This window comes from Polypterus senegalus, chromosome 6 (assembly GCF_016835505.1).
Source record: "Polypterus senegalus isolate Bchr_013 chromosome 6, ASM1683550v1, whole genome shotgun sequence".
NCBI classification, from domain to species: Eukaryota; Metazoa; Chordata; class Cladistia; order Polypteriformes; family Polypteridae; genus Polypterus; species Polypterus senegalus.
The window spans coordinates 136,303,091-136,316,935 of record NC_053159.1 but is presented as its reverse complement, the minus strand read 5'-3'; the positions used below and the strand labels follow the sequence as shown (position 1 = coordinate 136,316,935).

Here is a 13,845-nt window from a genome sequence, read left to right as displayed (position 1 = left end):
CAAAACTGTCAATGAAAAAATCTCATGTTTTTCATGTTGCATATTCCATTATGTCAGGTTACTCAGTTGTATGCTCACAGTGTGCAAGACAGATTTTTTTGCTAAAACACTGTTAAATAACCAAGTACAGGAAATAAAAGTCCACAAACAGGAAGCTCCTTCTCATGAGATGAGATTCTTTTGAAACAAAAACACAACTAAACCAATAAAAGACAAGCAGGTTTTCGATTCAGAAGCATGGATCTGGATAAAGGAGCTTCCTGTTTAAGGACTACTTTCACTTTCAGGATTTATTTATTTAACAATATAACAATTTAGCAAATAATGTGTCTTGGATATTGTGAGCATACGACTGGGTGAATTGATATTTGATTTTGAAACAGTGCAATATGAGCTGGGAGAACGTTTTGCCTGAGCCGAGCTCCATCAAGGCAGGGGATGACACAGCAGGCTGCTTGTGCTGATTAACGCATTTACAAAACAAAAGACGCTGATAGAGAGGTGCAAAGGGATTTAAGGTGGGCCAGGATTACAAGTTTTTTCGTAGGCTTCAGGAATTCTACTGTTAAGGCTATCCCATGAATTTAATAGTAAATGGCTGGATTAATGGAGACTTAAGAGGAGTTAAAATATGCTTTTTAAAAAGATTTAGTGGCACTCTCTATAATCAAATTGGTAAACTGAACACCACTTTGTTTTGTAAAACTTTCATATGTATGCTTGATCAAGTCCTTTGTTTACAACTTGTATTGAATAGGTGCTTGGCAGGAAACACAAGTGCCTAGCCAATACTTTTTAAGCACACTAATAGTCTGGCACTAAACAGAAAGGCCATGCAACCAGAACACAACAGACAGATTTTGATCTCCTGCCAACATTTTTGGCTAAATGAGGCATGGCAGGTAAAGAATTCCTTTCAAAAATGTATAACAATCAGCAAATAAATGGACAGGTAATGCCAAAAGACAAAAGCAAGACATGTAGTCTTTTTTTCAATTTTTAACTTAGAATTTGGAAAGGATGCAACTGATTATCAGTAAACGGATGATTCCTACCAATCCCTGGTGTGTACAAGGAATCCCTGGTGTGTACAAGGCTAGAGTATGCCAAACATTTTACGGTGACAATTTCCAGGTTAACATCTACAGTGGAACCTCGGTTCACGGCCATAATTCATTCGAAAACTCTGGTTGTAAACTGATTCGGTCGTAAACCGAAGTAATTTCCCCCATAGGATTGTATGTAAATACAATGAATCTGTTCCAGACCGTACAAACTATATGTAAATATATATAATTTTTTAACGATTTTTAAGCACAAATATAATTAATTATACCATAGAATGCACAGTGTAATAGTAAACTAAATGTAAAAACATTGAATAACACTGAGAAAACCCCAACAGATAAAACTAACACTGCAAGAGTTTGCGTTATAGCCTTACGAACTGCTCGCTAAAAACACTTTTTTTATGAGATTTAAGCACAGGGGGAAAAATGAACATTTGAAAAATCCTTAATTTAATAAACCACCAAGAAAAGTAACATTGCAACAATGCACGCTACGAACCAATCGCTGTAAACAGAAGTGGAGGTTAAAATCCAATAGAAAAAAGTCGTCATTAAATACAACGAGGTTAAAACAATGCTCGGATCTGTCTCTTTATGCGTCCAGCCATCTCTCTCTCTCAGGCGTGCGTGCGTCTCTTTCGCTGCACGGGGAAAGACTGGACATGTGCGGAAATCATCGGCGCGCACAAACTGAAAGGGAAACAGGCTTGTTCATATACCGAGTCTGTGGTTGTGAACAGATGCAAAAGTTTGTCAAACTTTTTGGTCATAAACCGATTTGTACGTGTTCCGAGACGTTTGTGAACCGATGTTCCACTGTACTATTGTTTTGAAGCATTCAAACTCAAAGTGTCTAAACAAGTATATCTATACTAATAAAAGGCAAAGCCCTGACTGACTGATCACTAATTCTCCAACTTCCCGTGTAGGTAGAAGGCTGAAATTTGGCAGGCTCATTCCTTACAGCTTACTTACAAAAGTTAAGCAGGATTCATTTCAAAATTCTACGCGTAACGGTCATAACTGAATCCTACTTATGTACATATATATGGCCATAGCCTGCAGCTCTGTCGCCGTGTGAGGCGGAGCTGCGTCCCCCATCACCACGTCTCCCACGTAGTTGGCTGCCTGCCTATATCGTGTCCCCCATACCCACGCCTCCCACGTAATTGAGTGCCTGCCCATACAAGGCCGTCCGTCAGCAGCCATCCAAGCTGTGAGAAAAACAGTAAAAAGGAGGCGTGTCAGACGGCATGCTACATTTTCTGATGCAGCTAGACGAAAACAACTTCATGATGCTGCCACCAAATACTTGCAGAAAAATCCACAAGTTAATAGAGATGCTGTCGCTAAATACTCGCGGGCAATTCCACAAGTTCATAGACACGCTGCTGCTAAATATTCGCAGGCAAATCAAAAAGTTAATACCGGGAATGCCTGTTAAAACATCTTAGATTCACGAGTAGCGATTTGGGTGGTGAGATCGAGGTGATCACTGTAATATTTATACGTCATTGAAATGTATTATCATCAGGCATGGTTTAGGCACCTATGTCATCAGGAAGACACCAGAAAAAGGGACCTCAAAGTTACTATTATGGATGTTAATTCAGAGCACGGATGCTGTGAATGTAACAGCTGTAATAAATAAAGTTCCCCTGCATACTTTAAAAGAAAGTCTCGCCATTATTTCATTTTTCACAATTTGTGAAAACAAGAAATGGTGTCAGAATAGAGGACAGTCATGGAGTTTGTTGGAGTTCCCTCGCCACGAATTGACTGGGATTCTCTTAACATGCCGGGAGAACGGAAAAAGTTCTGACAGCACGTGGAGCTGATGTTTTCTGGACCGCTAAAAGGCAAAGAGTGAGAAAAATGCAGTTACCTGCTCCTGTGGACTGGGGAAAAAGGAAGACATTTTTAACACATGGACTTTCACCCAGGAGGAAGCCAAGGTACTGAAAACTTATTATGACCGTTTTGAGGCGTTTGTCATGCCTAATGATGAATACGATATTCGCGAGATACAAGTTTAATGAGAAAAAGCAAGGTATAAACGAGACTTTTGATCACTTTGTAACGGAATTAAAATTGCTGGTGAAGGATGGTCAGGGATAGAATAGTGTTTGGCACAAACTCAGCAAAAGTGCGACAGAAACTTTTAAGTGCCGGGTCTGAGCTAACATTAAATAAAGCCGTGGACATCGCAAGATCACACAAGAACAGCTGAGAACCTTCGATGCATTTACTCACGGCTCACGTGAACTGACTGTGAACGCAGTACGCAGACAACAAGCAAGAGCTCCAAAGAGCACTGAACAAAAAACACATTACACAATTGAGAAGGCAGCAAAACAATATGAAGTGAGTGACGCATACAAGCATATTCATAAGTGCAGCTACTGCGGAAACAAAGCACACGGTGGAAAAAGTCAATGTCCAGCTAAAGGAAGACAGTGTAAAAAATGTGGTAAATTGAACCACTTCGCTAAAGTTTGCAGGACTGGGAAAGGTAAACCCGTGCATGCAGTGTGTGATGTCTTAGATAAAGAGGAAGACGAGCTTTTTATAGATCCAGTAAGAAAGGAACAACCCTCTGAAGCTGAACAAGCCTTTGTAGACATATCAATAGGAAAGCAAGGTGTAATGCTTAAGTTTAAATTAAGTTCATAGACACGCTGCCGCTAAATATTCGCAGGCAAATCCACAACTTAATACCGGGAATGCCTGTTAAACATCTTAGATTCATGAGTACCGATTTGGGTAGTGAACACTTCGAGGAATGAAACCTATTATCTTTACAACGGCTGACAAACACGGAATGTAACTTGAACACAACACATCCTCCAAATACGAACTTGATTGAAAGAAATAATAATAATCAAATCCTTGATTACAGAAACACTTAAAATAGTGACATCACAATTACAATGACAATCATGTTACGTTATTTTTAAAATGTTTCCTTTTCTTTGTTATAACTTCTTTAACACTCTACTTCTCCGCTGTGAAGCGCGGGTATTTTGCTAGTGTTCAATAAAGTTGATGTGAATGAATGAGTGAAAACAGACTCTGACCATGACATATACAATTGTACAACCAAGCTTGACTTTCTTGCAGTTTATTTTTGTAATTTTAGATTTTTGAAAATTATCTAGCTCTTCTCTCATCCAAATAAAACAATATTACAGAGATAAACAATGGAGCACTGCAGAAAAGTTGGCCATCATCTGGTGGAAAGTAAGCTATGAAAAAGTAAGAGCATACCTAATTGGATTCTTGTTGCTTAATGTGTGGCTCTGCTGTTAAGTAATCTAATTTCTCAGTTTTAAGTTAAATAGGATTTCTGCCCACTTACCCAAGAGAATTAAGTGGAAACACTAAACCATGGGAAATTCATCAGATACCCAACTATGTGTAAACCACTAAATCCTGTTAAATTTGGGTTTCATGTGAACATGAGACAAATCTTGGGGTGAAGAGCTCCGTAACGGATGCAGCTGTATTGATTTTGTTTTCCAATATTCCAAGCATTTGAAGCATACAGTTCAGGACTACAAAAAATAAAATTAATGGGCCAAACCAAAATCTGACTCATCTCATATTCAAAATATTAAACAAATATTTCATTAAGCTCTTATTAGATCAGGTCTGACACAGATACACAGACATAACAGATTTTGACACACATCTGAGTGAATGAACAACTGATATTACAACTGTCAAGGAAAAAAAAATGTGCAGTTTAAAAATCTTCTAAAATAGCATACTAACTAGAAACTACTATACTCCAAATACCACTTAATTTAAAAAACTCCAAATATTATTGGTATTTATCCCCTATAAAATGTAGGCTTTTTTTGTGTTTGCTTAATAAACATTTTCGACACAAAATATGAAAATACAGTTCCTGAAATTCCCTGCCTCCAGAGAAACTTGCATGTGTCTTTATTTGGAAATCTGAAAGACTAAACTTCACAGTATAATCCTTTGAAAAGTGTGTAAATGGGGGATATTGAAACTCGGGCTCTGTTTTAAAGTCAAGCAAATAATTAAAAAACATAAAACTACTTTGGCATTAGACAAAATAACATTCCTTAAAACTGTTAATAATAACACATTGTAAAATCGATTAAAGAAGCACCTTTGCAAAATAACATTACCTTTAGTGTGATAAATAACAGCAGCTCTAAGATCAAATGACCCCCAACTATCTCTTCTGTCAAAATCTCTCCGACACCTCTGGTCTTTAGCAAAAGCCAACACAGGGTTCGTGGGAGAGGCCGGAGGTGATTGAACAAACAATATTGCACCTAGTTTCCCATCTTCAGTTTTCTGAAGTTCATCACCAAAGATTTTCTGTGCCTCAAAAGTGGAAGCTGCACTCTCGCAGCCAGAAACAACTAAGGATGACTTTAAAATACCACTAAGGTTTGGAGGACTAGTCCGTTTGTCAAATTCAAAAGCCTTTGGAAAGACCAGGCATTCAGGTCCTGAGGGAAGAATTTCTGGGCCCTGCAAGGTTAGTGCAGAAGGGTAATCTCCTTGAAATGTGACTTCTGTCATTCTACTCTCTGAAGCAGAAGGACTTGCCTCTGGACCGGCACTTGGCTCATTAATAAAGGATAATCCCCACTGGTTTTGAAAGATATCCCCAAGAGTTTGTTGATTCGTCTGTGAAAGGGGTATATCTGTCAAGCTAATACTAGAAAACTGGGGTTGCATATTCAAAGGACATGAAAATGGGTTTGCCTTCTTTTGCTCAATTTTTGCGGAAACTACAAGGCAGCCACTGTCTGGGGAGGACACTTCACTTTCACCCTCTGAAAAGGAGGGAGATATTACTGTACTAGCAGCAGGAGTAAACAGTGCCTGGGGCTCACAGCTGTTGCAGTCAGTGGACATTGGCCCATTTGTAAAACAAGGTGAAGAAACAGCTTTCATAGCAGACATTGGTACCTGTGACAGTTTTCCAGATGCCCGAGAAGAAACAGCATCACCCACACCTTGGGCTGCTTTGTTGAGGTTTTCTTTAACTTTGCTTGCATAACTTATTTTCGGAACAATTTTAGCACTGCTGTTATCCACAGGAAAAACAGGGGGTGGCTTAAACAAGGTCCATGAATCCTCTTTTGTTGGCACAGCAGAAGTAAGCTTTGATTTGATGAGTCTGTCCTCATTTTTCTTCCCTGCAGCACAGAGTTTGAGCTCAGAGTTCTTCTTTTGAATCTCAGATACAGGCTTTGGTCGTGCTGCTGCCAGACCTGCTGAAGCCTCAGATTTAACTGTGGTTTTTATTCCTTCCAATTTTCCAGTAAGTTTCTCTGCTAAATCAGGTTGAATAGTTTCAAACTCCTTTTTCAAGAGGGGAGAGCTTTCCTGCTGCATGGTTTTATCCTGACCAAAGCTCAGGTTATCACAGCTCTTGATGCTGTTGCACCGTGCTTTACGCTTCTTGGGTGTTGTATAACCACTTTCAGAGCCACTACCATCATTGTCATGTGCTGATTTACTAGGATAACCATTTGCAAAACTAAAGACATTAAAAGGCAAAACTCCGTTTAGAAGTGGCACAGCCTCTCTTTTGTCAATTGCTTTTCCTTCACGAAGCCTGCTTTCCAAGGGCTTATCATTTCTTCTGTCCATAACGTTTTTATAGCTATAAATAACTCTGTCTCCCAGTTTGAAGGAGAAGTGGGTTGTAAACCGGAAGCCCCGTTTTGGTCTGATCTTGCTATCTACTTGATGCCGGTTATCAGTTCTTGGCCCATTAGGATAAAAGACATGAACATCCCTTGAGTCCTGAGATTTGGGAGATACACTACTGTCTTTATCTGTTGTCGAACCATTTACTTTAACATCTCCTGGAAAAGAAAAAAAAAAGGAAAAACAGAAAAGTTAAGCATACTGTATTAGTTACTAAAATATATATAATTCAATTATGTCACAATCAGTGAAATCACACAAATCCAATCCCACATGACAAATTCACCTCAAACCCTTATTGTTTTCATACCAGTTAAGACATTAGATGCAGGTACTACAAAACAAAGGTACAACTGATTAAATGATGAGGAAGTGCTACCACCAGTAAATGCAGAACCTGTGCTAACTGGTTCTGCCTTACTAAGGTTTGCATTAATAGCATCACAATGACAACTTGTGTAATGATCCAGGGACTCATTTTTATTTTTGAGTCTGGATATAATTTTCAGAGTAATCTTCCAATGCTTAAATCACTGTATCCAGGGTTATCAACCTAGACCCAGGTCAAGGCCAATTCTTAGATGGAATGCATTCCCATTGCAGAGAACGCACGAAAATATCAGACAAAAAACTTTCCACCTCTTTTCCCATGCAGTGTGACAAGAGGAAACCACTCTGAAATTCTCCCTTTTATTTAACCATTTTATAATTTTTTCAAACCTTTGGCTTTCAAAAAATAAAGTAAAAGTAATTTGATTAAGTCAGTTAAACATGAACAATAGACCTTCAGTAAAGATTAGACAAGATCTATTGAACAAGTTTAAAAACCTATTACTATAATGAAATTCATAATAAGACAGTCTTACATTCTAATCTAAAACACCTTACCAAGTCAAACCATGTAAAGTAATCAAAAAAGGAAACAAACATCTCAATCAAGAAGTACTGCATAATGGAAAAATGATAGCTGAAACGAGTTTTTATGCATCTACTTAACCTAAAAACAACCCAAACCAACACACAGGTATATGCTGGAAAAAAATGTGATTATTTCATGTGATTTTTCCATACTTTTGTGGCCGAATTCAAAAATAAAACCCATTTCTTCCAATCACGTACCATTTTCCTTTTTAGCTGTCAAACAGTTTTATTTTTCACTATATGTCTCTATAATATAAGAAAATCTTGGGACGACACAAGACTTTCTCAGAGAGACACTTTCACATCCCGTGAGACAGAGTAGATGACAAAGTAGAACGTTGTAAAGAATTCAAAAACGTTGGCGCGATACACATGCAGAGCAGGTTAGATATAACGGAAGTACAAAAATTCATAAGTCTCCAAAAAATGATAGTGAAGATCACATTAGCGCAAACAAACGGAAATTACTCAGTGAAATAGCAGAATAGCGAAAAGTGATCGAATATATTTTTCGGATTGACTTGTAGATTGTCTAATTTGTGTTGCCATCAGGGAAAAGCAGTGTTTCTTCCCAATGAAAAAACACAGGGCATTAATTATCTGAAAGAATTAGATTTGTTCTTTGGTGAAAGTGAAATCCACATACTCTGTCACACTTGGGTCACAGAGTTGCACAGATATACAGGAGATTTTAGAGGCAGAAACGTTATTCAGACACTTCAAACAAACGTAATTATCTTTCAGGAGTGAAGAGAGCTCCGTGTGTAGTCGGGGGGAATGTTTCGTCTTTCAATTAAAAGAATAGAAAATCTTCTTCTCCCTTTCTGAGTTGATGCCGTTTACCTCCATTCTTTTCACAAGACCAGCGATGACCACAGTTGGTGCTGTGGTTAATGCTTGTCAGAACTATTTGTTGTCCTGGCAATAGTGAGAAGTCAAGCAAAATGACACCTTTTATTGGCTACCTAAAAGGAAAGATTATAATATGAAAGCTTTCGCCTGAAGAAGGGATCAGAGTTGCCTCGAAAGCTTGTATATTGTAATCTTCATAGTTATCCAATAAAAGCTGTGATGTTACTTGACTTCTCACTGCATCCATAATGGCTAAAATATTACAACACCCTAGTACTACTTGTACCAGCAATCAAAGATACGATACAATGCCCTGTGACCACAATCTGACTATCATGCAGAATTTGAGCTTTGACAACAAAGACACGTGCAGAATGTGTAAAAAAAAAAAACTACAGATTTGCTGCGATCTCGGAAATCTAGAAACATTTTGTTGAGAACTGTGTTTTGAGTTACAACCCAGGGCAATATATTACTGCTGATGAGCAACTTTTTTCAAACAAGACTGGTTATCCTTTATTGGAATACATCTCAACCGAGCCCGACAAATTTGGCATCAAGATTTAGATTGTGGCAGATATGGAGACAAAGTACATGTGCAATGCCACTCCTTATTTAGGAAAAGATTCCAGTCGTCCCACGGGAGACTTTCCGAGACTGTAGTCATAACGCAGTATCTGGACAAAGGGAGAACTATAACAACAGATAACCTCTTCACGTCACTTATGCTGGCAAATAGACTGCTACACCGCAACACAACTCTGGATATGTGTACACATGTGCGAGAGATGCAGAGACAGATTTGATGTCATTCAACTGGTCACTGGAATATAAAATAAACACTTTTGTGAAGGTATAACAAAACAAGTGTGCTTTTAGTCAAGAATAAAACTGAACAAGAATTCAAGTGACAAGATAACAAGAAGAAATGATTTGCCACTGTTTGCGTATCTGCTTATATCCCTTCAGCGATTTCTAACATTTACACTGGCTGTTACAGACTCAAAGCAAATGTACATTTTTATTATGTAATAGTGATAATAATAGCAGCTCAATACTCAAAACGGGGAAAGCCCGTGCTTGTACTCACAACCTCTTGATTACGATACAGCTGTGAGTGCTCAAAATGAGTAACTATCCGCCTCCCAATGGCAAAACAGTCGGAGATTCTTCTCTGGCTCAATTAGCCTTTATTTACTGCAAGCTACAAAGTGTGAGCCATGCAGCTTAAATTTTTAATGCCACTTTCTTTCATAGCTTTTGCCATATTGCGAACATTGTCACGAAGCACAACATGCACATTACTTTTTGAAATGTTCCACTTCGTTAACAAGGAATCGAAAGCTTGTGCAATGAAAGTTGCAGAATAAGAACCGGAGAACTCATTAGCATGTAACACTACTCTTTTTGCCCCCAAATTTTCGTCAATCCAGTGTGCCATTAGACTCAATATGCTTATGGGGCTGACCTCTGAGCTCCACATATCTGTAGTGAAGCCAATGCTGGTGACATTGTTTCTACAAAACCTCGCGGATATGTGTTGTAATCACATTATATTATGCAGGCAGTGAGACAAAGTATGGCCAGCATGGAATAATGTACCGAGGTTCTAAATAATGTATTAGCCAATGAAATCCCTTGTCTTCAGCTAGGGAAAAAAGGTTGGTCATTGAGTGTGATCATTTTGATTATTTTAGTAGTTATGCCTTTAGCTCTGGTGCTGTCTTGAGGAAATGTCTTCACATTTTGAAGGGTTTGCTGTAATGAGGCTACCGCTAGTAAGCCCAGTAGTGTCTGATTTAACTTTCATTTTGGTAGCATTAGTTGCTAAAAAGTCCATGTATAATTCGTTATGGTGGTTGTTCAGATGGGTAATTTGTGGTACTGAAAGATTTAATTCTGCAGCCTCCTTGCATGATCTTATTTTTATAGGTAGAGCAGATAACAACTCTGTTGTCTTCCTTTGTCACAGAAAAATATGTCCAAACAGCTGACATGCTGCTTTACTAACATATCTGCCCAATCAGTAAACCCCCGATTCTCTAAAGAATCACAAATCCATGAATGGCAATCACTTTCTGTTCCCTCCGATCTTTGGAGAGATGAAAAATGGAGGGTGGGAGCATCCTGGGAAAGTTTTCATTTAATTAAATAAATATATTTGTACTAAAATAATTAACCAATTTTAAAACTAAAATTGAAATGTAATTGTTATATCATTTAAGTCCAAAATGTCTTTGAGTTGCTGTACTTATAAGTAAAACAAATATCAGAGTGCAAAGGTTTAAATGAAGTAAATTGGAAACAAAAAAAAAATCACAAAATGGTAAATTCAAAATAGTTAATCAAAAACTTCCTTACAAACAACATTTTTGGTAAAGATGGTTTAATGTTCTTGAATTAGCTCTCCTTGGTATGTAGTAGTTAAAACATTCACTTTAACGTCATGCGAATGCCGGACTCTTGAAAAGGCAACATAAAGTTGTCCATGTCCAAATACAGGCTCAGATAGGTAAATTCCTACTTTGTCCATGGGATTTGTTGATCGTCATGGCAAATGCAGCCTTAATGGGAAACTGGCGTCGTTTAAGTTTAAAAGGTAATTTTGTCCCAAATTTAAGGTTAAGATTGTGTTGTAGTAATCCGGTCGGGCTAATAGTGTTTAAATATTCTATTGGGAAATTAAGATGCTCAGTTTCGTGTTCAGAATCAACACTGTCAGTACTTAGAAAGACATGGCTTTCTCCAGGAAGCAATACAACCACTTGGTTATTTATCTGGTCAACGTCGATAGGTTGTATCTGCAGTGGTGTGCGCGTTCAGGCGGCGGTTGTATTGTGCACGGCTTGCTTCTGGCCTCTGCCATCCATGAATATACACAAACATTACTAAATGAAGGTTGTATATGCGGTGGTGTGTGTGTTCGCGTTTGGGTGGCGGTTGTATTGTGACCTGAAGTTTAGTTTACAGGTTGTGTTGTTTGGGCGCCACCTACTGACTCTGGGAAGCCGCTGGGTTTGACTCTGGGGCGCTGTGCACATGCGCTTTTGGTGTTGCTGGCCTCTGGCATCCGTGCATATATACAACCTTCATTTAGTTATATAGACGAATAAACAACACGCGTAGTGGTCATGTTAGCAAAACTAGGAAACCCTGTGTTTTTTTTTGTGAGCGCAACGGGCTGTGCTTACATACATGTTTTTCTGCAGCTTCATGTCTGCCTCACCGAACAATGAAAGCAACATTTAATTATTTAGTGAACTAGCAATGTTGACAAGCACGGATTATATCGGTCAGCTATACTGGTTAAAATGTACACATCTGACCGAATTCAATGTTGTCATTTTTAATGAACATCGGCCGATAACAACACAGATCCTGATATATTATGAATCTCTAACACTGATGAAGAGGTGCAAAGGAATTTAAGGTGGCCTGCCATTACGACTTTTTTTGTAGGCTTCAGGGATTATAGTGTTTAGGCGTTGAGATGCAAACCGAGTCTCAAAGTTCAATATTTGACTCTCATCTGGAATTTTTCACTGAAAAGTTTGAGGAGGGATGAGTGAAGAGCAGGTTGAAAAATTCAATAAGGATATCTAGGACATGGGTAGAGATTACCAGGGATTTTTGGATGCCAGTATGATGGCAGACAACTGTTGGATAATTCAGAGGGACACACCACAAAAAGTGTACAAGTGGCAGGCCACCAAACAAAGCTTTGCATTAAAAAAAACCCTAATAAGTGTATTATTTTCTTTACACAGGTTTAAAATTAAATTGACTTAATATTTCATATTAAAAATTTAGAGCAATATCATATACATGAATTATGTAATTAAATCTATTTTTATGAGTTTAAATTTTCAGACTAGTGAAAGAATTATCAGAACTCCCGATTATCCACACCCTGATTAACCGAGATTCTGCATTATGAAGTAATCCTGTAAGTACTGTATAATCCACTACTACTTTTCTTATAATTTATAAAAGCATTGCAGTGAATACTGTAACAAGTACATAAAGACTATGCTTTAAAACTCTTAAGAGTATCGAGTGAGTGGTGAAGCAGCTAGTGAATGCAAGACTGTGGGCGTGACTTACTCACCCCTCAGCTATGATCAGTGTGTTGCCAGCACTGACCATGCAGACATGCTCTACTGTTTATTTCACCTTTTATCATTTTATTTTTAATTTCAGTGTGAAACAAACAATTCATATTAAAATGTAACTACAATACACATTTTTATTCTTAAAACTACTGTATGTATTGGCTGTATAATAGACCATGTACCGGAGAAAACATGTGAATGTGTATTTTTCTTTGTTTTTATATAACACTTAGTCACTAAGGTTTAAAGGGCGGCTTAAAAGTGATAATGCATTACATAAATTGGCAAAATCTTTAATATCCATAATTTTTAATTCAAAATGGCTGCAACCATTCATTTTATCCAAGTTAGAATCAATCATCATTTATTATAATGACCTATTTTATGACCAGATCAGCATTAGAGTGGTAAAGAATTACTGAAATGTTATAGAATAGTTCAGGTAACTTGGTTTCTAGGGTGCATAGCCCACTGGCACTCATGTCTGAATTTTTTTTTTTTTAAACTATCCAGTGATCCATCTTGCTACAATTTCTAATTCTCTTACTCAACTGAAAAATGCCAAAACTTTGAACTGCTGTAACTCTTATCAACATCATTCTATTGTACTCTCAAAGCTGGCATGATTCATACTTTCAATTCTCAACTTGCATCATAATTGAAAAACTAACAAAAATGAAATCCTAGGTTAATGCATCTATACTAATAAAAGGCAAAGCCCTCACTGACTGACTCATCACTAATTCTCCAACTTCCCGTGTGGGTAGAAGGCTGAAATTTGGCAGGCTCATTCCTTACAGCTTACTTACAACAGTTAAGCAGTTTTCATTTCGAAATTCTACGCGCAATGGTCATAACGGTCAACAACGTCCGCCATGTTAAACTTTATTTATGGCCCCATCTTCACGAAATTTGGTAGGTGGCTTCCCTGCACTAACCAAAACCTATGTACGTACTTATTTTGGTGGTATGACGCCACTGTCGGCCACCATACTGAACTTTCCAACAGTCTTTTTTACTTATGGGCCCATTTTCAAGAACTTTGGTAGGTGGGTTCCAAACGCCAACTGAATCCTACTTACGTACATATATACACCCATAGCCTGCAGCTCGGTTGCCGTGTGAGGCGGCGTTGGGTCCCCTATCCCCACGCCTCCCACGTAGTTGGCTGGCTGGCTGGCTGG

At 38.1% G+C, this 13,845-nt stretch overlaps 1 protein-coding gene across 1 annotated transcript in view; it reads right to left on the bottom strand.

Moving 5' to 3' along the window:
- Positions 1-13,845, bottom strand: part of nufip2 (nuclear FMR1 interacting protein 2) — a 57,765-nt gene that overhangs the window by 31,602 nt on the left and 12,318 nt on the right. The window contains exon 2 of the mRNA XM_039757288.1: positions 5,234-6,934. Coding sequence (XP_039613222.1) covers positions 5,234-6,934 — 1,701 coding nt within the window. The remainder of the gene's footprint in view (positions 1-5,233; positions 6,935-13,845) is intronic.